Consider the following 27,665-nt stretch of genomic DNA (forward strand, 5'->3'; position numbering starts at 1 on the left):
AACATCAAAATATGATAATGTTTCAAACAAAAAGCAACGATCAAAGAAAAATGATGAGAGCCGATAAGATTTTTTTAAAATTTATTTTGTTAGTTGAATTCCTATAAAGGGTGAAGGAAATGATGGTCACAAATGTTTTTTTCTTTTCTTTTTTCCTCAAAGTTTTCTGAAGTCACAGTGTTTTAGACAACAACAAAACAGAAACTCTTCAAATCTTTACATGATGTAGGAAAGGCAAAGAGTCTACACAAGGTGGTCAACCGTAGCCACCCCTTTCCTTCATTATTTCCAACAGCAATATGAAGATTTCAAAGCCTGCTCCACCCAAACTCCCCCCGCCCCCAAAATAAAACAAAACAGAATCTCAGAAACAAATAGATATAATTTTATATTTATATTTATAATATATTTACTCTTTAAAAATATAACTTCAGTCTAGTGACTAACATCTGTACAAACTACAAAAATAAAAATATAATATAAATAATTTATATGGCATGACATACATTTGAAACAAAACCCCTATGCAGGACCCCCATCCCCTACCCTTGTCTCCTATTTGCCCAAGCCACTTCTGTCCTTAAGCTGTGCATGTGCTTTATATTGCTTATTTTGTGATGCTTTGTTTTCCAGATACAGTAGCTACCTGTGTTTTTTTTTTCAGTTAAAAAAACAAACATATTTTGTTACATAAAGAGAGAGAAAGTATGGAGAGTGAGAGAAGCTGCCACTTACATTTACACTTTTTCCCTGCATCTGGCAGTGACATGACCAATACTGAATGAGTGAGCTTTTATCAGAAATTGGACCTAAGAAAGAGAACTGAATTGCAGACAGAATACTAGGAAGACTAGCACCCGAGCTGTTTATCTGTCCCTACACTGGCCTTGTGGGAGAAGCCCAGAGGGCAACTACCAGGTAAACAATTGCGCAGGGCTTTTGCTATTTACAAAGCAGCCAACAAGATGACAAAAAAAAGCAAACAAAGCAAACAAAAATCTCCTTTTGCACTCATGCAAAATTCCCTTTCTGACTGATATTTGGGTAAACAACATGTTTGCCTGATGTCTCCCAAACCTTAGCTGGGGCATATATAGTGACAAACTGAAGCTTACTCATGTATGGCTAAAATAACCATAAAGGAAAATAAAAAAGTGTCATTTAACCACCCCTTCAAGTATATACATGTAGACTGCAAATGAGTATATAATGAAACAATGTAACAGGAAATACTAGACCCATATTCCTGCTGTTCATTGCAAACTGTACTAGACATATTCCATTTCACAATTTAAAGGATGTGTAAAACTATGAGTTACACTGAAAGTCCATATCAGTGACAATGTTGACCCTTGACGGTATAGTTATGTATTACTGAACAGTGTGACAAATTAATTTTGTAAGAAAATAAAAGTTAAGAAGGCACAATGGTTGCTTTCAGTTAAAAGAAAAATAAATAGGCTAAAGGGAAAAAAAAAACTGAGGAAATTTTAACTGAGAATAACTGTTATGTATACAGGTTTTGATTTTGTACAGTGCAATCAAAGATAAGTCTACATATTTGAACAATACAGATAAGCTTCTTATTGGCTGAAGTTTAAGAACTTGTTAATATAAAGTTAAATCTTGGCTTATGTTGGGGAAAGGGGTACTGCATATTTTCAAGACACGTCATCTTAAATTTGAAGTGTAGCAGCAAAAAAAAAAAAAAAAAGGAAAAAAGAGAACACTGACCTTGCATTTCAATAACCTAATATCATTTCACTTATTTTACATATAGCACATTTTATAACCTATACAATGGAGGAAACAAGGCCTCCAAATCCTCTTATACATCTTACTTTTACACACAAGAGAATACACAAGTTATACAGCACATTTTAAAATAGTTTCCCTCTTTTTAGTATTAAAATATATATATATATATATATTTATAAATGTCTAAGAAGACCTTTTTAATAATTTTAAAATAAATCCTCTTGTCTGTGTGAGGTCTATGTACAGTTCAAAGAGATAAAAGACACCGGGCTGGGCTTGGGAACTTCCCAAAACAGCCAGAGATTCCAGACAAAGGGATGTGGGGGCTGGGAGCAGTCTAGCAATCTTTGGCTGCTTGGATCCGTGCATCACCTGTAACACATGCAAAAGATAGAACATCGTTATGACCAGTAATCACAGCTGCCTGCATTTTAATAACAATCTAAAATACGTAATTCTCTAGCATTGGGATTTGAAATTTGAAATCTATGAGAAGGTCAGAGTCTTTACCTAGCGCCTGGTTAGCTTGATGGTGGTTTTTTTCTGTGGATTCCAGATCCTGAAGTTCCAAAGAGTCCCTCTTATAATGTGTAGCCTTCCCATACGTTTGAGAAGTCCTCTTAGAGTCGTCAAAAGAGTCTGACTCGTTATCCTCAAACCCCTTGTCCATGTAACCCTGGTACGACCCCGGCAAACTGGGGTGCACTGCCACTGTCACAGAGGCTGTTGCTGTAACCATGGTGATTGCATTGTTAGGGTGCTGCAATGCCCCAGGGCTGTGGGCTGGGGCTGTAGTCCTGTTTTGCTGCTGCCCTCTTCCTGGTTGTGGCCCTGGGCCACACTGAGTAGTCCTACGAGGACAGTGGGTCCTGTCGCTAGGTAAATGTTGTTGCCTCTGTCCTTGGTACTCATGTTTGTTGTCCCACCGTGTGATCTGTGAACTGACCGAGTTGACTGCATTCTGCTTGGACTCGCTGTTCTGTCCTTTAGAGCCATTTTCGTTAAAAGGTTTCACCACTTGGAAGCAAGAACAAGCACAAACACATTACAAAAGTGCTCAAGCGCTACATCTCAAACATTTTGATTCAGACGTTTTTCTGTCAGGTCGACTCACTGTGAGCTTTGGGAAGCTGGGGTTCTTGCTGGCTTCAAGCAGGATATGAGAGGTTGGTGGTTGAGCTGGAGATGTGATGTATGCACTCCTGTCACAGTACTTGTACTCCTCCTCGCCGATTCCAGATGTGGTTGTCGTTTCAGAATAGTATTCAGAATCAGAGGTCTCGGAGAACGCCTGACGTGGTCCCTTGGGGATGTGCCCAGCATAATATCCATGGTGGTTCATAGGAGGAGGCATGGGTTCAGGAGAGGGACTTTGCAAATGATTGCCATTGTTAGCAGGTACGACCTCAGCTGGGGGGCCCATTAGGGAAAGCAGTACTGGAAGAAGTACCAAACCATTAAGGATCCCCAACAATGTCAGTATGGCCAAAACTGCAAAGAAGTATCTGCAGGCAAGAACACAAATGAAGAGAATGTTAAAGTTAAAGCAGCCACCAAACATCCACAGCGTGTTCAAACAAGATTTGAGACAATAGGGTCATCATCTAACAGGACGGTGATATTCAAGAGTTCCTGTAGGATGTTGCATCCCCTCTTATCCATCATTTCTTTCCCTACATTTCCTCTCTCCTGGCGACCTAACAAAGCTGGAGAGAAATTTCTGGGTTCCATCTTCATAGCAATTACTAGCTCGCTCTCCCTCTGGGAGATCTCATCTATCACCACTGCCCTGCCACTTCCTGAGGAGATGTGTTTACATTAGTGAACAGATTCTTCACATCAGAAACACTCACCCCTCTCCATTGCTTTTCTCCCTCTGCTTTCTTCCCTCCCTCTGTCCTAAAGGCTGCCACTGCTGTTAATGTAATTTTCTCCTCAGAAACTTAATACCCCCTCTTATTGAGATCCTATTTCACCCTGGCCAGGGCACGCCACCTTTATGTTTACGCTGAGCAGACCAGACCTTTTCTTTGTACTTTTTCCTTCCTCTTACTCTCTCTCCCTACTTCTGGTCCTCAACAGCCATACTTGCTCAAGAGCTAATCACGAAACATACTATTGTGGAGATCTGCTGAAAGGCATTTCTTTCATGTGCAATAAACTCTTATTTCCAAAACTGTAAAACTGACACTAGAATCCATCAACAATACTTTCTAAGGTCAACAAGTATTCCGTATGCAAAAGGGATTTGTTCTGACAAAAATCTCTCTCTGAAACCAGTCTGATGAAGACCAATACAAAGACCAGCTATTTTCTAAGTGGAGGTGACTAAAGCAGGAACCTCAATCCAGTGCTGAAGACTAGCAGGAAACACCGCCCTCCACCTCCAGAGCCAAGAACATGGAGGTCTAGTTGGCACTGGCGCTAGCGGGTCTGGTGGAGCAGTGTGAAGTGGTGCAGAGTTGCTTAAGGCTGGAAGCAGCGCCGAAAACGTATGTTTGAATGAGGGGGCCAAGGGAGAGGGTGGTGAATGAGGTTTCCCAGACTTTAGCTCATGGGTGAGAGCTAGCAGTAAAGGCTAGAGATATAAGGCTTAGAAGAGCTGTAGCAGTTTTGCCCTGTATACTGGCTTGCGTGTTAACATGCAGTGCTCACTAATAGGCTGCAGGGCTGTTAGGGTGTCTGCGCCTCTGTGCTTCAGCTTAGAGCATTGAGGGAGGGCTCTGATTCACCACAAGAAAGACAGTGCATGAGAAAATTAGAGAGCACTCCAGTTAAATGGTTACACTAAAAAGAGACAATTCAGATGTGGTTCAGACTTCTGGAGGTAAGAAAAAGAGGAACAGAATTTGGAAAAAAAGTCTGGAATGTTCTTTTAACCTCCCACCCTCTGACCATTTTTGCTTCTGTCACATCTACAAGAACCTTAGGTTTAAGAAAGAAAGAGAGGAAAAGGTTCATCTTTGGCATATCTGCTTGGAGCAGTCCAGACGTACAGTGGAAACTGCTGTCCATTGACCCGTCTCCTCCAATGAGACCATGAGTTTACTTTGGCTCTCTGAGAACCGTCAAACAAATGAATCAAAAAACCCTGTTAAAAAGATTACAGGTCTGACGGTCATCGCACCACTGAACCTCCATTTTGGATCTATTTTGGTTTTGTCTCTATCGCAGCTCCCTGAGGAACCAAGACCTGTGCTGTATTACAGAACCTCTGGTTTTAAAAGACTACAATTATCTATTTTCAGCCATTATGCACAGTCAGGGAGAGGTAATATTAAATTGACCTCTAAAACCTAAATTTCCAAGGTGGCCTGTCGGGGTCTGTGTGTAAAACGCAGCCCTACCGGAGACTCTGGTCAAAATTATATGCCGCATTTAGACTAGAGACTTAGCTATGCTATGGGTTTCTCAGACGGAGACAAGCAAACCTGCTTTCATTCCCTCCACTCCTGCCTCCCACTTTTCTCATGTCTGTTTCATTAACATAGATGAATCAGACAGCTTTAAGTGTGAACTGTTTTCTTTTTCAGTCATCTCTCTCTACGGCAATGGTTAGATACATTTAGAAGAATCACATAGTTCGAGTGACTCCTTGATAGGAATTCAAGAAAGGCACAATCATCCTTTTCAACACAGTTTGTAATGTTCGGTAAAAACATGAAGGTTGTTTAAGAATGGGGAAAAAAACAGACAAAGCAGCCAACCATCTCTGGCTGCACTTACGTCCACCTTTTGTTAGTTAAAAGCGCTCATTCTGTCTGACGGTCCTGTATACATGAAAAGATTGGAAAAAGGGCGCATGTTTATTTTACTAAGTCAACATTCTGAAAGTGGAGCGTGATTTATTTAAGGAGTAAAAAAAAAAAGAAAAAGAAAAAAAAGGGGGAAAAAAAGACTAAACCATCCATGGGCCCCGCCTGGGTTAGACCTCCAGAGTAGACCTAGTGTTAGGAATTCTGTTGTTTATATAAACTGTAATCTTTTCCATTCCAAGTCAGGGGTTGGAAAGGGTGGCTCGTTCTAAGAGGGGCCGCTGAGCTTGTTCTCCTGTTTATTCAGTGTCCCACAGCCAGGAGATGTTTACAGCAATGTATTTATGCTACTCCCCAGCTAGAGGGCCAGACCTCTCTCTCTTTTTCTCTACTTCTAAACAGGACCTCCCACCGTGAATGCCCCAGTGCTGGCACACCGCTTGCACCAAATGGTTTGCTCCAATCCCCAACCCCCAATCTTTCCCCCGGGCTTTACCACTGTCCTAAGGCAATCTGTTATAACAACCCCCTGCAGTTTCCTGGAGACCCATACCACACTTCTCTTCCTCGTTTCCAAATTATTCTTTGTGGGTGCTTGAAAAATGATCAAGAGGCATATTTTTAATTTTCAACACACAGCTATGTTGTACTGGAACCTCTAACTAAGCCATTTTTTATGTCATGTGTCTGTTTGAGGTGGATCTCAAGGTTGTGGTTTGCTTTCAGCAGAGCCTAGATCCAGTTGAAAAAAAAAATGCTTTTTGACATTTTTTCTTTCTGTGAAGCAGGCATTAAACCAGGCAGAAAAGCCGCCCAAATGCAGTGGCTAGAGGGAGTTCACAACCAAATGATTGGACAGTTGACATCCTCCCCGCAATCAGGGTGGGAAAAACTGTGAGCAAGTGTGTGCATCTTGAGTCACCGCGCAGTGGGTTGTATATTTACATGTTTACAAGCAGCTGCTGCACTCCCTTGATGTTTCCTCCATTTGTTGTGCATTCAAGCGGCTCAAGGATGTTTGTAAGAGTGCTGTGGTGGTCTAAGGGGAGTTAACATCCAGACTGACAACACCAGGTGATGGGGAGGCAAACGTTACCACCTGTATCCTACAGCTACATGGACAACTGTCTCCCTGCCTAAGGCCCACCTCCATTTTGAAAGTCAGCATATGGGCTGACCTCAGAGACCCGCCTGGAGAAGTGTCAATCACTCACCTCATGATGAAGTCAAACTCCGAGCCGGCAAGCATAAGCACTCCCAGCAGAGTAGAGATGGCGCCGTCAATCACAGGAGCGAACATATGCTCCATAGCTACGGCTGAACGAGTGTTCCTGTCCCCAATGGCAGTCAGGAAACCCTACAACGTGGAAAATAGAGAGAATGAAACTGGTCTATTTGATTTTATTGGCAGAAATACAAATACTGATAAATTACTGTGCAAGATGGCCTTACCAGTGCAATGTGCACAGTAAACTCCACTCCAATACCAACGGAGGCTATAAGAATGACGACGGGAATGGCGCTCAGTTTGATACCAATTAGGCCCATGATGCCAAAAAGTTCCACAGTCATCATGGCCAAAATAAAAACCTGTCGAGTAGAAGACAATAATTAGCATGTTAGCAGTTACATCACAATGAACTATGTATAAGGAAATAGCACTACAAGAATCACAATGCAAAAATGGGCCTCACTGGACCAATATCCCCTATATTTCACTGTCATCTGCCCGAGTATCAGATTACATAATGACTATATCCTGATCCCTCCCCATGTTTTATCAGTTTCAGAGCTAGGGAAATGAGTGACAATATGATAAAAGAGCATAATGACCATTCTGCTCTCACTTTCCTGGTGCAGTGTAGTCCACAGTGCTTTCCTACTCAGGAGAAACAGTTTTTCTATAATTTAAATAAGGCTCTTGGTTAAGTCTTTGCCCTGAAAACCTTTGATGTTGGCAGGGGTTCCAATTTGGTCATGCTTAAATTGGAGATGGTAAAACCCATTTTACTGCAGCCACATATAGGCTGTGAAACTGAATAGGACAGAGCTGGTTTTGAGTTTAAAAAAAGCAAGTGCAGTAAACTTTACTTTATCATTTAAATAAATGCCATAGGCTTTTACACACAAATGAGTCTGACATATTACAGCTAAACCAGAAATACATGCCATCCAAGGCCAGTGGCCACTTCTAGTTCCTTGTTTCTTTATGTTGAGCTGCGGACCCCACCAGCCTGTGTGAAACACCTCCTAGCCCATGAACTAACTCACCCACCCACTACCCCCACTACACCCAGTCCCTGATGGATGGGTTTAGCGGGCCAAGGTCGTGACTGGGCAGATCCGTCCTGTCCCCAAATTTCTGGACAAAGGCAGTTGGAGGTAAAAGCCTTCAGGAGAGCTTTGCATTTCTTCTTTAGAAAGTCTTGCTGCACCCATTTGAATAACAAAAGAGATGAGGGGGTATGTGTGTGACTGTGTGTATATATGTGTGTATGCAAGCAGCACCCTCTAGACAACCCGCCAAGGCCCTCCCCAGAAAACTGCCCTGGTGGCAAAGTTATTGAGCTGTGTTGAGGGGATCAGGGGGAGCAAGAGAAATAAGAGAATAGAGGAAGGGGCTAGAAAAAAAGGGAGTTAGAAATGGATTAGGTTGAGAGGAAGGCAGACTTACAATGATGCCTGCAGTCCAGGGGTTGAGCAGGAGGATGGCGCACACCAGGAAGGTGCAGGCAAGGACTACGCTGATGGACAGCAAGAACCAGTGGCGCAGACCAATGTACTGTTCCCAGAACAAAAAGGGGTAGCCGTTGGGATAGTTCTGGATTCCCTGACGCATAAATTCCTCGCAGACTGTGCGCACACTCTCAATGGCTTCAATGAAGTCTGAGGCTTGTCTGAGGCCATTTAGATAGAAAGGAAACTGAGCGAACTCTAGAGGCTCTGCCGCAGGGACTGAAAGAGAGAACAGATAATGCTTTTGAAACATGCATCCATAGATATGACTTTGACCACCTTTCATTGTCTTTGGTTTACTTACTGCGAAGGTTCTCCCCAGTGGTGTCGTACTTATCATGGATCCACTCCCGAGGATGGGGGTAAAAGTTGGCTTGAGAGGCAGCGTAGCCTAATGGATCATTACTGACCCATACTGTTAGGTAGATGTAAAAAACCTCTGGTGGAATGAGACCATCCTCGTCCACCAGGCGACGGGAAGTGAGCTTTACAAGAAACAAAATGTGTAAATGTAAGTTTTGGGATAGATGCAAAGTTTTGGATGGGTATTTAAACTGAACGCTCCAATAGTTGACCACACACCTGGCTGTAGTTAAAAGGTTCTTTTTTAGAGCCAGTTTGTATGAGGAGCTTGTAGGCCAGCGCTCCATCCTCTGTGCCGTTGCGATAGCTGTCATAGGTGATTCTGCCAGCTTCCCAATCAGCATCAAATGTCGCCTGCAGACCTACATGGAGCATGGATGGGTACAATTAGACCTATTGTGAAAAAGCTGTTCAAACCTTCCTACTTTTCTTTTCACAATTCAGTAAGTTATGACAGAGGATTGTTAAAATCGCTCCTCCCTTAGAGAGGGGGGTAAAAACTTGGGTCAGATTTAATGCCAATCCACACACACACACAAACAGGCGTATAAACCAAAAGTCCCCTCCGCTTGCTGGGTTCTCCATCTTTCTGCCTGGTGCTGTATAAATGTGTGTGGGCTGAATAAACTAACCAGAGAAAGCCTTTCGTGCTCTCCAAATTACAAAGTCTGGCAACAGCTGAAAAACAGTTTCCACAACCATTCTGTAATTACAGAGATCTCCTCACAAGAAAAGGAAATAGCATAGGGGAGAAAGAGAGAGTCTTTCAACTACCTCCAGTTTCCACAGCCTTTCAAAATAAATAGCTTCTTTTCAATTTACTGGGTTTTAGTAATTGTGGATTCACCTAACGATTAAGCTCTCAATACAAACTAATGTGAGCAGAAAGGTCACAAACAGTTTGAGATAACCCCTGACCCTCCTGTAATCTTCTCTATGTCCAGGTGGGTGAAACACAAAAGCAAATGACTGAAGTAAACTTTCACTGAACTCCTTTCTTTCACCTTGTGAGATAAGAGCATTTACCACATAATGAATGAGCGCAAGTAAAAATTATAGTTTGTGGCATTTTTCACCATAGCTATGTTTCATATTTACTGATATTTTGTAGATACTTTGATATCCTTATCTATAAACAACACAATGGTGCAAGACAAGGTATGGGCTGATTTTTCAGACATAGTGTTAGGCATTGTGAAAATCGTCATAGTAGTAAAAACCGTAACCTAAGCAAGCACTGCTAAAAGAATAACATACCTTTGAGCCAGTCCTGGAAGTAGTGCAGCCACATTCTGGGAAGTTTGTGATTGCTGTCCTTAACTACATATTTTACAGAGTTGAAGGCATTGTGAAGCTGAAGAAGCTGTCTCTGAGAACGGGCATAGTCAAAGCCATCCATGGTAACCAGGTACATGTTATAGAAGGAGAAGTATTTAAACTGGGCAGTGATAAAGTCATACTCCTTTGTGTCTCTGGGGACAATATCAGTCAAGTAGAGTCCATCATGAACCATTGTGGTACCATAGAGGCTGAGGCTCAGAAGAGCCACAAAAACGACGATCACCACAGTCTTAGTTTCGGGCTTTAACAACAGAGGGGCATACTTTTCCCGTGCAAAGTTTGACAGATTCCAGCGAAAGAAGGGCAAAGGCACACACTCACGGCCCTCTTCAGGCTCCTCCACCTGGGCTAGAAGGTCTCGGGTGGAGCTGGAGGTGGTGAACAGCTGGGAGCCATAAGGGTCAGCGGTTGGAGTGGGTGTGGATAGGACCATGGATGGAGGACTGGTGGAGATCTGGGAAGTGGGTGGTAGAATGGTGACAATATGCTGACCAGCTGCATCACACTGGGTGAATGCCTGCACAGTGGTGGTGATGTGGGTGCTGGTGGTTATAGTGGAGCCAGTGTAGGTGGGGGTGGCCGGAGCATGCTGGTGGTTGTCGTTAGCGTCTGAGAGCTCCTGAGGCTGGATCTGGATCACCCGAGATGAACAGGGGCTGGAAGAAAAGAAACATATAAATCCACATTTTGAGTATGAAAGGCTTTGGCATAATAAAAAGGGCTGATATTAAGTAAGGGCAGTGCATCTTAGTTACCTGTAGAAACAGCACAGGATGTCCAGTCTTTTGTCCTCTCGCCTGTGCAGGTCCAAGCTCAGAATGGCAGGGAAGATCAGCAGAACCATGGCAAAGTTAAAGACAACCACAATAGCCGCCTGAAATAAAGAGTAAGAGAGAAAGTGAGACTTCAGGATAAAGGCCAAGTCTTTTCGTTCATGAGTTCTACGCTGCCACCCGACTCCACAGCTGCTGTCTGAACTTGAGAAAAAACACTCTGCATTCAGGATCCCTTGCTGTTTTAGTGACTCGGATTGAATCCCAGAAAGTAAAATATGCACCCTAAATCAACCAGCAACCCCCTCCCCCATTACTCCACAAATAGTCAACAATCCAAGGAAAGGGGACTCCCAAGGTCACAGCGAGTCTGAGCAGAACCCCCCCCCCAACTCCGCCAGCCTCAGACAGACATTGTATTCTGTATCATTACAGTGCAGACCACCCAGGGTTAGCCTGGGGAGATCAGAGAAGCACAGTCTGATGGCTGGGTGATATACTGATATATTCACTCATCTCATTACCTCTACGGTATCCACTCCCCTCCTGAAAACCAGGCTGTGACTTTAGTTGGATGAGGGGGTTTGACCATAAAATAAAGAGAGAATGCAAGAAAGAGCAACAACAAAGGCCATCCTCACTTTGAATTAACTTTGACTGCTCATTTTTTAAAGCCAACTTTCTCTGCCCTTTTCAGATAGTCAACGCCCCTGCCAGTCTTTCTCAATGGACATCACAGGGTGCAATGGTTGATGACATGTACTCACACACAAAATACAAACTCCTACCTGAAGTGAGAAAGCCCGGAGAGCAGGAATAGGCACTAGGGCAGCCATGAAAAAAGCAATCATGTTATTGATTGAGGTGAGAGCCACACTGGTACCAGTTCTTCTTAGGCAGTCGCCTGTCCTCTCCTATGTAGAGATATGGCAAATAATGAGCTGTTATCTTCAAAAACAACAACAGAAAGCCTAAGCAACATTTTCATCCCCCAGAAGTCATGATCCAAAACATATTTTTGAGATACGTGCCTTGAACGGGATGTTGTATCTGGTCTCAGTGAAGGAATGAGCCAGCAAAAACATGTCATCAACTCCAATGCCGAGGGCCAGGAATGGCAGCACCTGTGGAGGAACGCACAGCTCTGAGTTACAGCCAAGCCCTGAGGCTGAGTGTGAATTTAAGATGTTTAGGTGTGTATTTACCTGTGTGGTGGCGGCATTGAAGGACAGCCCCAGCAGCGAGCACAGACCAAGTCCTGCAGCCACAGACAGAGCAACTAGAAGCACTCCGGCCAGCCCTACAGCACCCTGAGACTTAGCACAGTCCCAGCGCAGCATGGTCACGCATGCGTATGCCAGCTGTGCATAGAGAGAGAGACATGTAAGGGAATAGTTCCACACATATGGAGACACACTCATCACATTGCCATTAGCCTTAACTAAAGTTGCCACAGTAATGGATGTCTTACCATGAGCAGATAACCACCTGCCACCCTGATTACGCTGACATCGGAGAAGGACTTCATGATGTCATTAAGTGTAGTGGTAGAGAAGGCATAAACGTTGGAGGAAGAGTTCTGAGGAATGCTCCAATGGACAACCTAGACATAAAAATCACAGTTTTAAACATCAATCCACAGAATGCAACTACAAGATTTTCAGTATTTGGATTGGAAAGAGCATATATCCATGGGTCAAATCAAAGAGGTTTGTGACTGGCTGCAATTTAATAAGTTTCGGCATGAGCAAAGTTGCTTAACCTAACATTGTGTGTTTTGAATGAACTTGTGCACTCATTGCGGAACAGAACAAATCTTGAATTACTTTTTCTGACAAGCCACACAAGCATTCATTCTTCTGTTGGCCGTACCCTCAGCCACCTCGTATTTTACCCTAATAACACACAAACAAGATAGCACGAGACTCTATGAAGCTTGACAAGCAAGAAATAATGAGCACAGATGCCAGAGGGCAGAGGTCAGATGGATCAGATGAGATCACATGGTCTCTCAGGCTACTCCATCAGCACCATGAATGGCCGACAACCTTAAGGGGAAAGGAATACCTCTGCACTTTGTTTTTACAGTGCCCTATCCCCCCAACCTCCCCTGACTCCACTTCCCTCACTCTTGCTCTCTTTTTGAGGCAGCAGACATTACTGGAAGCTCTTCTCACTTTGTATTCTCACTTCTCTCTCTCTCTCTCTCTCTCTCTCTCTCTCTTTCTTTCAGTGAGCATGCTGGGTGTCAGTTATCACAAAAACAGCTTGTTCCTATAACTGGGAGTCTGTCAGTGGCCTCCTAGGAGGACTCCGTTTACTAGGCAGCTGAGGATTGATGGAATTCAGGCAGACGTTGCCATCCTCTGGTCTAAGGAAAACAACCCTCTTGCACCACTTGTGACCTTCTGTGCTCTTTTTACCTTTCCACCCCAGCTGGGCACCCTCCGCAGTCACTGAAACCATTCAGACCTCACAAAGTGATGTGTGGGTGTGTTATGAAACAGGAAATTACCTCAACGAATTTCCTCTGCCAGGACTCCAAGATGGCAGTGGCCTTATCCTCATTCCAGTTGATGTCATGGATCTCATAGTCGTCTTTAAAGTGCTCATAGAGCTGTTTGGGACTCATGAGGAGGAACATGGTCTGAAGAGCCTCCGCACTATACAGGAAAATACAGAGGGCTGAGTGAGATCTGAACATACAAGCACGCGTGTGCATATACCATTGTGTTGCAAAGTGATAATAAGGAGACGTTAATAGGGAGATACATTGTAATAAAGACTGGAATGATGTGCTTGCTCCCTCTCTGGCTTCTATAAATCACTCTAACACTTCCACTGAGATTAGAACAATGCACAAATACTGGGCAAAAGGCCAATATACCGCTCTCTGCAGAGACTTTCATTTATTGCAGATTAAACTCTGCATTGAAAATACACACATATGAGATTAAATTACAGGTGCCAAATACTTGTGCTCTTGCTTTTAGTTTACCTACAGTTTGTTTACTTTGTATCATATGTTCTTTTTTTCTGTTCAGTGTGTTTTTATTTTCCTCCACTCTGCATTTCAGATCTGCCCATAGGTTATGTGGCTGTCCATCAAGTTTAATTGGTCTTTCCTATACTGGGGTCAGAGGTGGAAACTGATCCCTCTTCATGTAAAGAATTCCTTGGATGTGTGAGGTTATTAGGAGTCAGAAAGATTCCTCCCTCTCTCCATCTCTGTCTCTTTCGGGTTTTCTCTCTTACTTTCTCTCTTGTCAGGGCCTCCTAAGATAGGCCCACCCACATACCCCCTCCTCTTGCCTCTCCTTATTTCTTTCCCCCTCTTTCTCACCTCTGCAAGGCATTCTGGGAATCCTTTGCTCTTTCACCCAGGATCAACTCCTCCTGCCAGTGCATGAACTTCTTGGAGAAACCATGGCAACCGCCCTGAAGTTCAGCAGCAATGTCGGGGACCTAAATAAAACACAGACCACACAATTAATGCAAACATATAATTTCTACAGACTCATATTAATAAAACATTGTCATTTGCATTACAAAACTCTATTCACCTGCCGTGGGTCCTTATTAGGGGCACTGTGAGGGCAATCTGTGTCATTGGGATCCAAGCAGGGGCGGTTCATATAGGCGTGGCCCACCTGAGCCTTATCTAGCATCTCTCGGAAACCCTCTAGAGATGTAAACTGACTCAACTCCTCCATTAGCTTGAGGGGGTCCAGATTCATCCACTGAATGTCAGGCATGCCCCTATGACGAAAAACACAATAAACAAAATTGAGACATTTCAATTAAGTTAGCAGATTAAAAGTGTCAATTGTATGACTTTTTTCAAACGATAGCACACTTTTTCCAAACAAACCCCTTTCCCGTTCACTGCTTCTGCTTCTCCGAGCCTGCCGGCACCAGTCCCTCCCTGGTGGTGGTGGACTACAGATGCCGCATAAAGTAGCGTTTATTATCCTGTTACACGGAGGGGCATAATGTGCCGGCGGTCTACAGGCTGCTGTCTCTTAACTTTGTGCATCGAGTCATAACGATTACCTCTGCCTCTAAAATATCTTGATAAGGATGAAGGCGGGCAGTGGAAATGGTGAGAAGGGCTGTGCCAACTGTCTTGAATGCTGCTTTGAGCCCACTGTTCCCAACCCCTTAGTCTACAGGTTTTAATCTATCTTCTCTCACTCAGTGGGCATTGAGAAAGTGGACTGTTGTTTATTGATGTGCCAAAGACTAATTCTCTAGGTGTAGTGGAGTTACAGTTGGATTCTTTGTTCTGATTTACAAGGGAAGGGTGATTCTGGGAACACTGACAACCTCCAACTTGTTACATTATTTAATTATTATGGCATTGAAAATTATTTATCACAAGGAAAAACATTCCAAATCTATACCTATGTAGCTAAAAAAAAAATCCCAAGTAAAAATGCCATAGAACCCAGAGTGATACCCCCTGAGTGAAAGAGGGGCCTTTCACCGTGATGAGTATTTGTGGGTAAAGAAGAATAAAAGTGAATAGTGTCCTAACTCCAGGCCCAATCTCACTCTAATAACTCATGAAGAGCAGCTTCAAATAAAGCTGGTCCTCTCCCATTCCCACATACCAAGCGCCTTTGCTCCTGCTTGCAAAGAGAGTCTCCTTTATCTCCTATTTTTTGCTTGAGTGAACCGGCCTGGGCCCTTTTGTTTTTCCATAGATTGCTGCTCTTTGTTCCCTCAAGTTTTTTCTCCCTCACTCACTCTCTCCCTCCCTTTCTCTCTGTCTCTCTCTCACTCTTTTCCCTTTAGATGAAAAAAAAAACAGCTGAACTGAAGCGGAAGCCTGAGAGGACATTAGCCTCAGTGGCTAACGCAGGCCCTCTTCATACAAGTCCAAATAGAGAAAAGAGGGCAATAAGTAACAAAAATTTTAAAGGGCCCCTCATGCTTCTCAGAAAACCAGGGTATTAGTCAACCTAGGCAGATGAAAGAGAAAAAGTCTATGAGAATTGATAGAATCAGTCTCAGCCAATTGAAACCAATTTTTGTCCTCCATTGCATAGAATACAATATGGCTTTCAATTTTCCACCAGCAAAATATTAAAGAGATCTTTTGGGTGGAAGTGTAAACTACAATGTCCGACATCCACGGGTAATTTTTCCTATTTTTTCCTCCCTCTTTCTCTCTCTGGGCCCATGACTTGAATAATGCCCATTTTATTTGTTGGACAACTTACAGCTCCAAGCCTGGGCGATTACCATGAGAATGCACAGTGTTACCCAGTGCTGACAAAGCCGGGCCCCCTCCAGGGCCCCCTCACTGATGGACACTCACTCGTAAATTGAAAGAATGCTTACCATTGTCTGACCCAAAGGCTCCCCTGCCCCCCCACCCTTCCCTTCTATCCACCCAGTAGCAGTCATCTCTCTCCCTCCCTCTCTCTCTCTGTCCCCTTTCCGTAAGGGATTCTTCAGGCTGGGGGATTGGGTGGTGGGACAGGGGTGCAGGATTAGAGATTGTCCTGTAAAGCCCCTCACCACACTGTTGACAGCTCAAGCCACACTGACGACGGAACCAGGCTTCAGCTTATCAACAGACTAAATAGAGCTTTTGCTAGGGGCTTGATGTCAGAGTTTGTCGCAGCCAGCGCCGTTTTGGTTGAAGGTAAAGGCCAATTGTTATAGGAGCGTGTGTTATATCAAGGAGGGGGGTCAAAAGTTTCAGAGCTATAGTTCAGGCACAGTCCCTTGTTTCATGGTTAATTCTGGTCACTTGAGTTTAGATATATTTATAATAGTAATATAATTACTATATGTGACTTCATCAGAGATAGGTGGTTATATATTAAATAAGAATACGCAGAATGCTTACGGTAAATAGGCAGAGCCTCCCTGCAACTTAGAGCCTTCCCAAAAGCAGTCCAAAGGAGTCACGATCATACAGGGGAAAAGCTTGTCAATCATCTGCAAAGAATAGAGTATAATATTCAGTGAGGCAGATTTCATGGCACAGAACAAAAAAAATAGGCAAGTTAAGTTGAATAAACACTATAATATCTGTCTAAAGCTCTTAGCAAACAGTAATGAGAAAATTATTATGAAGCAAGCCAAAAATTGCATAATAAAAACATGCTTACCCTCTCAATCATGACATTTTCTATAATTGGGACTCCGGATTTGAAGCAAATTTTATTAAGATCCCAAGATCTGTGGGTAGAAATTGTACAACCACATATAAGAAGACAGGCCCTCATGTTTATAAGTGTTTGAAATTCCCTGTAATCCTGCTAGGGGTTGTACTCACTTTCCATAAAGAGACACTTGAACTTTGCTGGCTGACAGAGCAGCCTCCAGGTGGAGCAGCAAAGCCTCCTGGGTAAGAATATTGTTTCCTTCCTGTTTGGGTGTCTGTATGAGCATCTGTGAGGTGAACACTGACTCCTCTCCCTGCTTCTCTTTTGTGTAGCGTAGCTCCTTGCTCACCCGACTGCCACCTGAGACAGAGAGAGAACACAGTTTGTTATTTTCAAACGTTCAGAAAGGAGACACCTTTATATGTGAGAGACACAACAAGTCAGAGGAACAATATGGTTTTGTGTTAATGGTCACACTGCAACAAAAAAATCATGATCCTTACTGAGAGGTTAATGTCCTAATTAAACTCAGATTAAACACACTACAGTTCTCATTCCCCCTGTGTATATTCTAGCTAACCCTAGAAACATATGTGCGGATCACATTTGTGTCTTTAGCACACTAAAGAGTAAAAATACTCATGACACAGCCCACACTTTCACACAAGGCTAACAAACAGGCTTTTGCACAAAATCCTCCATAAACTCTCCAATATGGCTGACTTAAAACTGACAGAAACTCTTTCCCTGCCTAATCTTGACACCACCAGTTTAATAAATGGCTAACTCCACACTGCTTAGCACAGACTGTGGTTTCTGATAGTAAGGTTGCTCAAGACGTTGGGTCTTGATCTACAGGTCACCATGCCTGATACAAGATGTGAGCAGTATATGGAGAGAGCAAGACAGAAGAGCAGAGGCAGAAATGCTGTTCATGTGGTATGTTGAGTCGGGATGAAAAGCATCAAAGAGTGCAGAGGAAACTCCGTAGTCCAGCCCCCTAATTAACAGAGGCGGTGGTGAAAAGAGAACGCGGGGTATCTGCGGCCATGCCAAATGCACATGAAACACTCCGGCCCAGATCAGAGCCTGCCCGTCTGCCCCTCCACGTCCCAATACATGATGACAAGCCTGCAGTGGCTGGCTGAGCCCACCGAGCCACTTTTTCTCCCCGGCACATCTCGCTGCCTGCCTCAGTTAATTGAGAGAGGGAGTGGGAGAGAAAGACAGACAGAGAAACAGAAAGAGAGAAATACAGAGAGAGAGAGTAGGGTACTGTTCATGTCAGGGGTAGCCCACAGCTTTGTATGTGGCTTAGCGATCCTTTAAGAACAATCCTTTAACACACATGAAAGGTTTTGTTAAATGAAAGAAAAAGCTGAGCAGAAACAAAAAACTTGCACCGCAAATATAAATGCCATGTGACTTGCCCTGAAGCTTACAACTTGATGCAAGCAAACATTCAACCTCCTGGTTCCATTCATGCAGCTATCTGACATGCAGGTTACGTAAACACATTACTTCAAAAAATGTGGCGGGCTGAATCTGAAGGCCGTTTCCATTTGCAAAATGCAAACACGTATTTGTGTCGATTTACAGACAGCATGTTCATATTTAATGCATTCAGGCATCTGCAGGAATTGAGCTCCAATCCTTGGGCCTGTAATTACAGGGGCTCCTGAAGTAAATTATAGCTATTTGTGTCTGGTTCCTCCCATCTGGACCACCCAGCTAGAGGCCCGAGTGGGCCCCGCCGCTCAGTCACCGCTCCACTCAGCCACCCTCCAGATGGGAACTTTGCTCTGTTCTCTCGGCTCACTGCTGCCGTACACTTAAAGAGACAGGCACGCAAATACTTTCACAGCCAGAAACGCACCACAGAAGGGGGGGAAAGGAACTGTGATGCACAAGAGTGATCTGCGGTGTACATTTGAGTTTCAAACAGCTAGAATTCTCAAACACAGAGGCCTAGGGGGATTTTCAAAGCTCTAATCTTTGCTTTGAGTTGCTGAGACTGGAACAGGGTAGAGGGGTTTGTGATTATGAAAGCTTTTATGTTTAAAACACTCAAAATGAGGGCAGCCTAAAGGTGTTGTGTGATATCCATCCAGCAATACTGCCATACAGAGCTTACTCTCACCCAAGCACAGACCCTCCTTCTTTTGTTGTCCTTCATTTTTCACAGCCTTGGGGGTGACATCACCATCACGGGCCAATTATCCATGAGGAGGGTCTGACCAATGTTCCCCAACATAGCCACAAAGAAAACCAGCCTCAGTGTCTCACAGATTAGATAGATTTGCAACTGTAAATACTCAGTAGCACATAAAATGGTAAAAGCTGAAGAAAATCGACAGTCAGCACTCACTGGCTAGAACACAATGGTAGCAAGCTTCAGCAAGCCTGTCTCAAGGTCCCACCCAGGAGCAGACCAGCAAAATGAGCTGGTGTGAGGGGGTTCCCTCCCAGTGGGCTGTATGGAAAGTGACATGTAATTAACTATGAAGAAGCCCCTTGCTCCCCAGTGTCACCCCGCCAGTGGACCCTGTCAGCTCCAATCTTGCTCATGTCCACCCTGGCTTGGCCTATCCAATGCTCCGCGACACATTGCCCACCACTTCCTGCTCACACTGACCTGAAATATAGTTACGATTACCATGTTGATGCGCGAAGCGGAGCAAGAAATGTCTGAATAAGAAAGGTGAAGAAAAAAATTGCATAATAAAGATACAATATACTAAGAACTAATTACAACAAGGATCATGCTAAATTTACCTAATTTAAAGATTATGGAAAAATATGCCTTTACTGTCTACGAATTTAGGATTGCATGTGGCGCAGCAGCAATGAGCAGCAAGGTCTGAAACCCAGTGCTTTCTCCATTAGGACAGGCCACCTTCAAAGTGTTGTGGGCCAGATTAGAGGGATTAAGAGGCTTCTAAAAGGACTCACGCTGTTCTGGAGGAAGTCCCACAAGGAAGAGTGCTGAAAGAGACATTTTTACCTGTTTTCACCACCCAAGTAAACCCAAGAGCTCAGATACACAGTCGGGTGCCAGTGCGTGACCATGCACACACTCTCCCATACGCGCTTTCACTCTCCTTTTCTGTTTCCCCTTTTCTCTCACACACATTAGTATATGAAACCACCAAGAACAAAACAAGCTGGTCCAGCTCTTTTGCCTTGGGTCTGTCAAGACCCCATAATGTCCATTCCAAGTTCTTTGTTTGATTTTTTCTTCCTCTTCTTTCCAGACACATTATGTAGACAAGAAGGATAGATTTGGCTCAAGTGCAAATCTTTTTAAACATTTCAGCTTCACTGGAACTCTCAATCACAAGTAGTCTCAATGGCTTGACCATGACTGAGAGAACCACCCCATCTCGCACGAATACAGTGGCAGATGGAGACTGCTCCACCTCTGCCTCTATGAGCGCTAACTCAAGGCCACCAAGAGACTCAATGCAGGTCTTTGTCACCCTCATTTTCAGTCACTTTCAGTTGTTTCCCAACAAACAGGAAAAAAATAAAGAGAGAAACTCACTACAAAAGCAATTGGATTTGGATTTTTCCCAGCGGATAAAACAATGTGAGAGGGAGGAAGGGGTAGCTTTCACATCTTGCAAATGCATGTCCTCCTGTACATCTTTCTGAGGCAACTGTCGGCCTTGTTGAAAAAACGTAACATACATATCATTCATTGCAACCCTCCAGATGGCAGGTAAAAAAATATTAAAAACAAATTAAAATGGCTAAAACTATGCTTGAGCTAGCACCTATTCAGACCTGATACTTCTGTCAGCTTTGACATAAATTTCCACCGGTTCTGGCACTTAGGTCCTGGCCATTTCCATATGTATAGCCTTCCTAGTACTAATTATGCTAATCAGCCCTAGTGTTGGCTGCTGTGAAAAATAACCACATTAGGCACTCCACTGGCTGCTAATGCAGCTTAATGTGTGGTTGAAACATACATTCATCCCATGGTGAAAGGCAAAATTTTTCCACGTTGCTGGTTTCATTCAAACTGGAAATGAATTTACTGAGCCCAGAAACCATTTCTTTTCCACCACGTACCAAGAAAATGTTTTTTACCCTAACCAAAAGGACAAACTGTTGAGAAGGATAAAAAGGAGACTTTTTTCCCCCCAAAAAATGACCATTCTGTTTTTTGTTTTTTTTTAAGCATGGATCAAAGAAAAATGACCATCATTGGCCTGAATGTAAGGAATACTGTCTGAATCGGGCAGCAAGAGGGGCAACTTCTTGGGGGTCTGGTCTCCTCCTGCCTCCACTGGCGTTGTTCTAGTAACATTAGTTTAAGAATATAAACAGAAAGGTGTACCCTAGCACTTCTGACATGGAGTAAGACCTCAATTTGCCTCTCTGATCGAGCCAACGTCAATGGGATGCGTTCACCACCTAGATATAAAACATGTTCTGTTGCTGCACTGACATCCTCTGGAACTGCATTATGCTCTTAACCAAAAAAAACCCCCAAACTGTTTATATAGAGAAAATGAAAACCCAGAGTGAGTGAGTAATTGGTAATCCTCTGATTTGGGGTAGAAAGTTGCTAAACTTTGAGAAGGGATGCATTCAGTTCATATGGCCGTCCTTGAGTAACGGGGGCTGGAAGGCCAGCCTGTGTGGGGGTTGAAGTAAACATTTTTAACTGACCCAGGTTGACTCTGGCCTTGTTTGTACTTTCTACTGGTGAGGTCTAAGTCTTAGCAGTTAGGGTTTATTTATGTAGCTGGGGTACTGCGGCTTGCCATTCACCTCCAATAATGCTTCATAGAGCTTGCTTTCTCTCGAATCCGGCACCAGGACTGGAAGACTGTGTATTTTCTAATGAATTATTGCATTTACCTTGCATTTCATTTTTGTTTAGATAACTGCTCCTAACACTGAAAGGTCCACGTGTGTCTTTGTAAATCCTGGATTTGTGCTGGTTCCCTCAGTCTACATGCATGTGGACAAGGTCATTCATGCAATGTGTATATGTTCTTTAATCCACTCTTCTGCTGCCTGGTGGGTTCATACAACTCAAGTGGGTCTGCTACCCAGATATCCCAGCACACATTTGTGTAATGTTTGTACAGCTTGTCTGTGTGTACACGTCTGTCAGGCACACCAAAACCGTGTCAAAACGGATGAGAAAAATTAAGTTACGACTGTATATGAGTACATAAACATGTCCATCGGTTTGAAAAAGTTTGCCGTTTGTTTAGCCCGGCACACATTTTTGCAATGACTGTTAAATGCCAACAATCCTTTTGGGAGGCCAGCATTACTCAAGCATATAATCACATATCAAAGTCTGCTTTTTTGCCCCACACAGATAGGCAACTCGTCACTGACAAATCTTTCCTCATCCTTCACTCTAAAAAAGCTCAATCAAATATTAAAATCCACACAATTAAAACAAGATGTTGCACTGCTCAGTTTGGTGTCAGAAACCAGATGAAATAACTTGAGCTCCTTTGAAAACACAACTTTCTCAATCTTTTCTCCCCCTCTCTTAATTCTCCAAACAAATTCCCCTCTGCAATCCGACACTACACATAAGGAGCAAACATGAAATCCAGAGTAATTTAAGGGTCTAGATGCTAGAATGTTTCTTCGCTCACCAGCCCCCAAACCGTCATCCTACATTTCATGAGTTCACACTTATATATAATTAGCTGAAGTATAGTAATGCATATTTGGCGTGCTGTCCGGGGAAGGGGTCTGAGCTCGGGAATGGCCCGAACCCAGAGTACCCCCGTATAAGTGTAGTTAGAACTCGAAGTGAGGAGATGGGGCGGTGGAGGGATGCTGATAAACTGTCGATGGATAGAGGTAAGTCTGCTGCATTTATACCTCTTGGTGTTGATAAACTTGAGTGCGCTCCTCTTGTGTTAATTAGGCTAAGTATCTGACGTGCTCCTCGCGAACTTTGTTGATAAAACATAATTCCATTTTATCACCTTTTTTCCCTGTCTCACAATGCAAGCTAAAATCACACTTTCCCAAGAATTAACCCATGAACATTTTGTCATCATTTACTTACCCTTGGGCTGTTTCAAACCTGTATTGCATTCTTAAGTGCAACACAAAATAAGATATTTTGAAGAATGTATCAACTGTGTCTAAACAATGAAATTCAGTGGGGTCTAAAACAACATTGGAGCCCACTGACTTTCATTGTATGGACAAAAAACAACAAAATTTCCATCAAAATTCAGAAGAAAGAAAGTCATGCAGGTTTAGAATGACAAGGATGACTAAATGACAATTTCCAATTTTTTGGGTGAACTAGCACTCAAGTCTTCAATTATACTTTTTAAACACCAAATCATCATACTCTAGAAATCTAGAATTTCAAACAACAAGCCATAACTTGCACATAACATAGCATACAACTTGCACATTCTGATATAAACATACTGATGAATTTAAGGCTATGTTGGATAAATATCTCTACATTCTGACTTCTTTGATGGCTCCTACTGTTTATAAAAGTTATTTGTTGCACAATACACACAGTTTTCCTAATAGTTTGCCTAAACCCTATTACTAAACTGTTGGTTCGTTTTTATAAGGCATCTAAACACAAGGTCACTGCATGCACATCATTTGATGGAAGGCGGAAGCAATTACGGTTGGCCCGGGTGGTCTCTTAAGGACATGGACACTTGGTGGCCTGGGTGACATTTGGGTGGGGGCTAGAGCAGAGGTGAAGAAGGGATAGTCACCGCCTCAGGGGTAGAGAAGAGGCATATGCTCAAAAAATGCACAGCTGGGCAAGTGTAAGATCCACAGGCCCTGACTGTTTTGCTATTCTTTACAGCTCCCCCACACACAACAGATTTGAATTTTTATGACAAATAGGTTGCAACATTTAAAATGTACCCTTATCTGTCCTTAAAATTACTGAAACTGAGAAATGCTTATGCCACATTCATTTCGTAATACAATGTTTTGGCAGCCAAGTCAATGGAAAGCACTCTTGATATATGCAAATATTAGTAATTGCTAACAGCACCTTTTTAAATTCAATTCCCAATCACAAGACCCATTATAAAACTCTTTTGTTTGTCCCTGTGACTTTTTATGTGTATGTGTGCAGAAGTGAATGTGTGTGCCTGTGTGTGAGAACTAACCTCTCCTTGTTACCATACCACTTACTCCCCATTCAGCCCAGAGCAGCTTTGTCAATGGGCTATTGGGGGAAACAACGCAGGCAGAAACTTTAGAAACACAGGCACTGCCTCTTAAAGGCACAGCGTTCCTTTTCAGCACTTTGGCGTTTCACTCCAGGAGCCCCATGCTTTATGCCTGCTTTACATTAAAACACAAATTTCACTGACAACATCTGACAACTCCCTTTGCTTAACTCCAGCTAACGTTCCCACCAGAGAGCATTTGTTCATATATCACCTCCTTTAGAGCTCTGAATATTTTACAAGTAATTAGAAACTTGTTTAAATATCATAAACAAACAAACAAACAAAAAAATGCTTCTACGCTATTTAGAATGCGTATTTTTGACTATGATATTGTGGAAAAGCATATAGGAGTATGTCTAAAAGGTCCCACCATTTTTTCTGAAACAAACCAATGCTAAACTACCATGAACAGCATGTTTTATTTTCAAGTACAAAACTACAAAAGCACAAAAAAACGATGCCTAATATGCTTGTGCATGAGCGTGTGCACGTTATGTGAGTGTGAAACAGGTGGGTAAACTTCAGCTGTATTCACTTTTTTTGGTAAAGGGGGGTGCCTTTATTGTTGAATGGAATCCAAGAATAGTGAAGGACCACACAGCGAGCACGAGGGGGAGGGTCAGCACCTCAAAGATGGCTAACGATTCACACACAGCCCATCTGTGCAGGGGATCAGCAGTGTGGCGAAAGCCTAGGGGGCTTAGAAGGAATTTGGCAGTGTGAAAACCAAATAAAGCTGCCTGAAAATGCACAGATAAGTGAGGTGCACGGAAAGGACGTCAAACGGGAAAGGGAGAAAAAGAAAAACATCAAGCGCAGCACCCACCGCAAACAATATAGGCTGATGGGGAGAGAACAAGAGAAGGCTTGCATGCGCTAGGAAAAAGAATGCTACGTGTGCGTGACAGGAGATATGGAATTCCAGAGGCCACGGTCTATGTCCGCTCAAAGATCCTGAGACTTCATATCAGAAGCCCACACAAGGTCTGGGTCTATATCACCCAACAACTGCACCACAATCACATTTTCAATCAGTTAAGCTAGCTAAGCTTAGTTAAACTAAGCAAAGGCAGTCAAATTGTTTGGGAGAGAGTTCTAAAATTGAGTTGCAATAAAAAGGACCATGTCTATTCTGACCCTATGCAAAGTGACGTCACAAAATAAAGCTCACAAATAACTTATTCCTTCAGATCAGCCCCAGAAATAAACCCACACAGCGCATAAGCAAAACATGAAAGCTTGGACTCACCTTCCACCCATAGTTTCTCAATGTCTGTTTCAATGGCAGCGACCCGCAAACCAACAGACAGGGCTCCGAACACAAGAAGTCCAATGAAAAGGACTTTTCCACAATGTCGCTGGATGTGACAGCCCAGAGAAAAGAGAAAAGCCTGGAACCTCGCCCGAATCCACAGTGGTGCTTTCTGTCCCACAGCTTTCCCCTGAGACACAAGAGAGGAGCACTTATTCACATGTACAGTGATGCTGTTTCAGATCAGTTGTAACACACGGTGCCCTGCCAGGATAGTGAACTGTCCTGACAACGCATGAATCAACATTTACAAGTCAGGTTATTTTCATTTTTGTGTAAGACATTTCTAAACATGACACTGTCTGCTTGTTGTAAACTAGAGAATGTTAAAGACTTTTGAAAACAGAAACTCAGCAAACCTAATGAAAATAATATCAGAATTATTTTAAGATTCAGTTTAAATACCACTGTGACAATTTCAGAACTGTTTTCTTATTAATCCACCCTCGCCTGTAGTAAACACTAAATTACCACCAATTTTGTGTTATTATATAACGTAGTAACTTGACATGAGTCATAGAACTTCATATGCCTGTTAAAATGTTATTTTGTTATATATTTTCTCCATCCATTTAAATAGCTGCAATAGTTTTTGTCATTTATACCTAATTTTAAATTTTCTTTGTCTTAATTATTATTATTATTATTATTATTATTAAGTTTTGGGTTTAAACTGTTTAGAGTTTTAAAGGACTTTCTCCAAACATCTCACAGGCCTGGATTCCCTTCCCATCTCTTTATTAAAGAAGATGGTTAATTCAAATTATAAAAGTGAACAATATATCATACAGCTTCATAAAAGCTCCTTATAAGCTTTAGCTCTAAAATATAGAATGGTAAAACATATGGGATCATGTAACCTCAAATAAAAGCTGTCAAACATGTCTTGTTATAAACTATAACTGTTTCAAGATACTTGTTATCACACAGCAGGAAAGTGGTTTTTTAAGCATTTCTGGCAGGCTACAATAGAAAAGCAAACACTTTTATAAGCATTTTGATCAAAAATGTAGATTCATGTAAACTCAGGCTTTGCAAGAACCTCACAAGTTTCCTGTAACTGGCAGTTCTAGCTCTAGTATAACTGGACATGTTTTGGTTTCACTCATGGGAGTTTTGACACATAGCCAAGCGTTCATGCGCTTCACTGATGCTTTGTCAGATCAAACTTAATCAGTGAATTCCTCAGCAGGACGCGCGCGCATTGTCAAACAAACACGCTATATTGTATCTAGACCAACCAGATTGAACACCGAGGCAGCATTAAGGACGAATTAAACGTGAAAAATACTCAAAAAGCGCGGACAGAAGAGCTAAATGAATGAAGACAGCTTTCATTCATAGAAGTCGCTGTCCGCGTTTCTACTTTCATATTTAGCGTCGTTTACGCTCCATCTAAACCAAATCCCACCAAACTAGGTTTTGAGATGTATGTGTAGCCTGTGAATCAGTTAGTTCTCACTAGCCTCAAAAAGAGAGTAGATGCTCTCCAAAACTTCTAAAACTAGGCTAAAGAAAGTCCTTAACTGTTCCCTGGCTCAGTGGAATAAAAACGTTACCACCAACACGAAGAACAACAACGTAGTGTGTGTGTGTATTCCAGCGGAAAAGCGTTTGTCACCTTAGAAATCTGTTTTAACGCAAAAGCGGCGTGGCAGTAACTGGGTCTCCGGAGGAGATCTGAGTTCACAGGCGGCGGAGAGCGTGTGTAACTTGGGGGTAAATCTCCAAAAACACCACCGGCCGGTCCCGGGTCTCTGGGATCCGAGGCCATAGTCCAAACGGGAGGCAGAAGAAGCGCTGAAGAAAGTTAAAGGCAAACGCTGCGCGTTAGGCAGAGGCGATAATAATAATAATCCAAGATTCGCGACACGCGCATCCACCGGGGTCAACTTTAAGAAATATTCTCTAGTCTTTCCTTGAGCCAAAGTCTTCCAACTCCATCCCAACATTATGTGCTCGAATCCGTATAGATCCTTCGGTCTTCATTCGTCCAGCTATAGCGCGTAACTCGTTTTAAAGCAGAAGAAAGTGGCGAGCGGATTCCGCCAGTCTACCTCTGATCCTGTTGCAGTAACATTTGGAGAGGTAGCCCCTTTGCAAACCCTGAAAAGGGTGGTTTGATGGAAAAGTGCTCTGGTTCTCATTGGCCGAGGAAGAGGCAAATTACTTTGCAAACATCCCCTATTATTAGCTGCTAAGCAACAGCTCTCCAAAGTGGAGAGAGAGGGAGACCACCCAGGCAGGCAGCCCCTCACATCAGCGCCGGGAGGGGGAAGTGCTAGAGGAGC

At 43.0% G+C, this 27,665-nt stretch overlaps 1 protein-coding gene across 1 annotated transcript; it reads right to left on the reverse strand.

The window, feature by feature from the left end:
* Positions 1-64: 64 nt before the first annotated feature.
* LOC109058463 (protein patched homolog 1) lies at positions 65-27,665 on the reverse strand. Its single transcript, XM_042718537.1, has 22 exons — positions 26,996-27,665; positions 25,312-25,504; positions 17,019-17,208; positions 16,852-16,921; positions 16,587-16,678; positions 14,290-14,485; positions 14,070-14,191; positions 13,242-13,389; positions 12,198-12,329; positions 11,932-12,087; positions 11,758-11,850; positions 11,515-11,640; positions 10,709-10,827; positions 9,870-10,609; positions 8,832-8,974; positions 8,554-8,734; positions 8,188-8,468; positions 6,966-7,103; positions 6,728-6,870; positions 2,873-3,263; positions 2,269-2,776; positions 65-2,130 (listed from the first exon to the last, which is right to left on the reverse strand). The coding sequence occupies exons 1-22, from the start codon at positions 27,146-27,148 to the stop codon at positions 2,096-2,098; spliced, it is 4,350 nt and encodes a 1,449-aa protein (XP_042574471.1). The 5' UTR covers positions 27,149-27,665; the 3' UTR covers positions 65-2,095.

Source organism: Cyprinus carpio, chromosome B2 (genome assembly GCF_018340385.1).
Source record: "Cyprinus carpio isolate SPL01 chromosome B2, ASM1834038v1, whole genome shotgun sequence".
In the NCBI taxonomy this organism is placed as follows: Eukaryota; Metazoa; Chordata; class Actinopteri; order Cypriniformes; family Cyprinidae; genus Cyprinus; species Cyprinus carpio.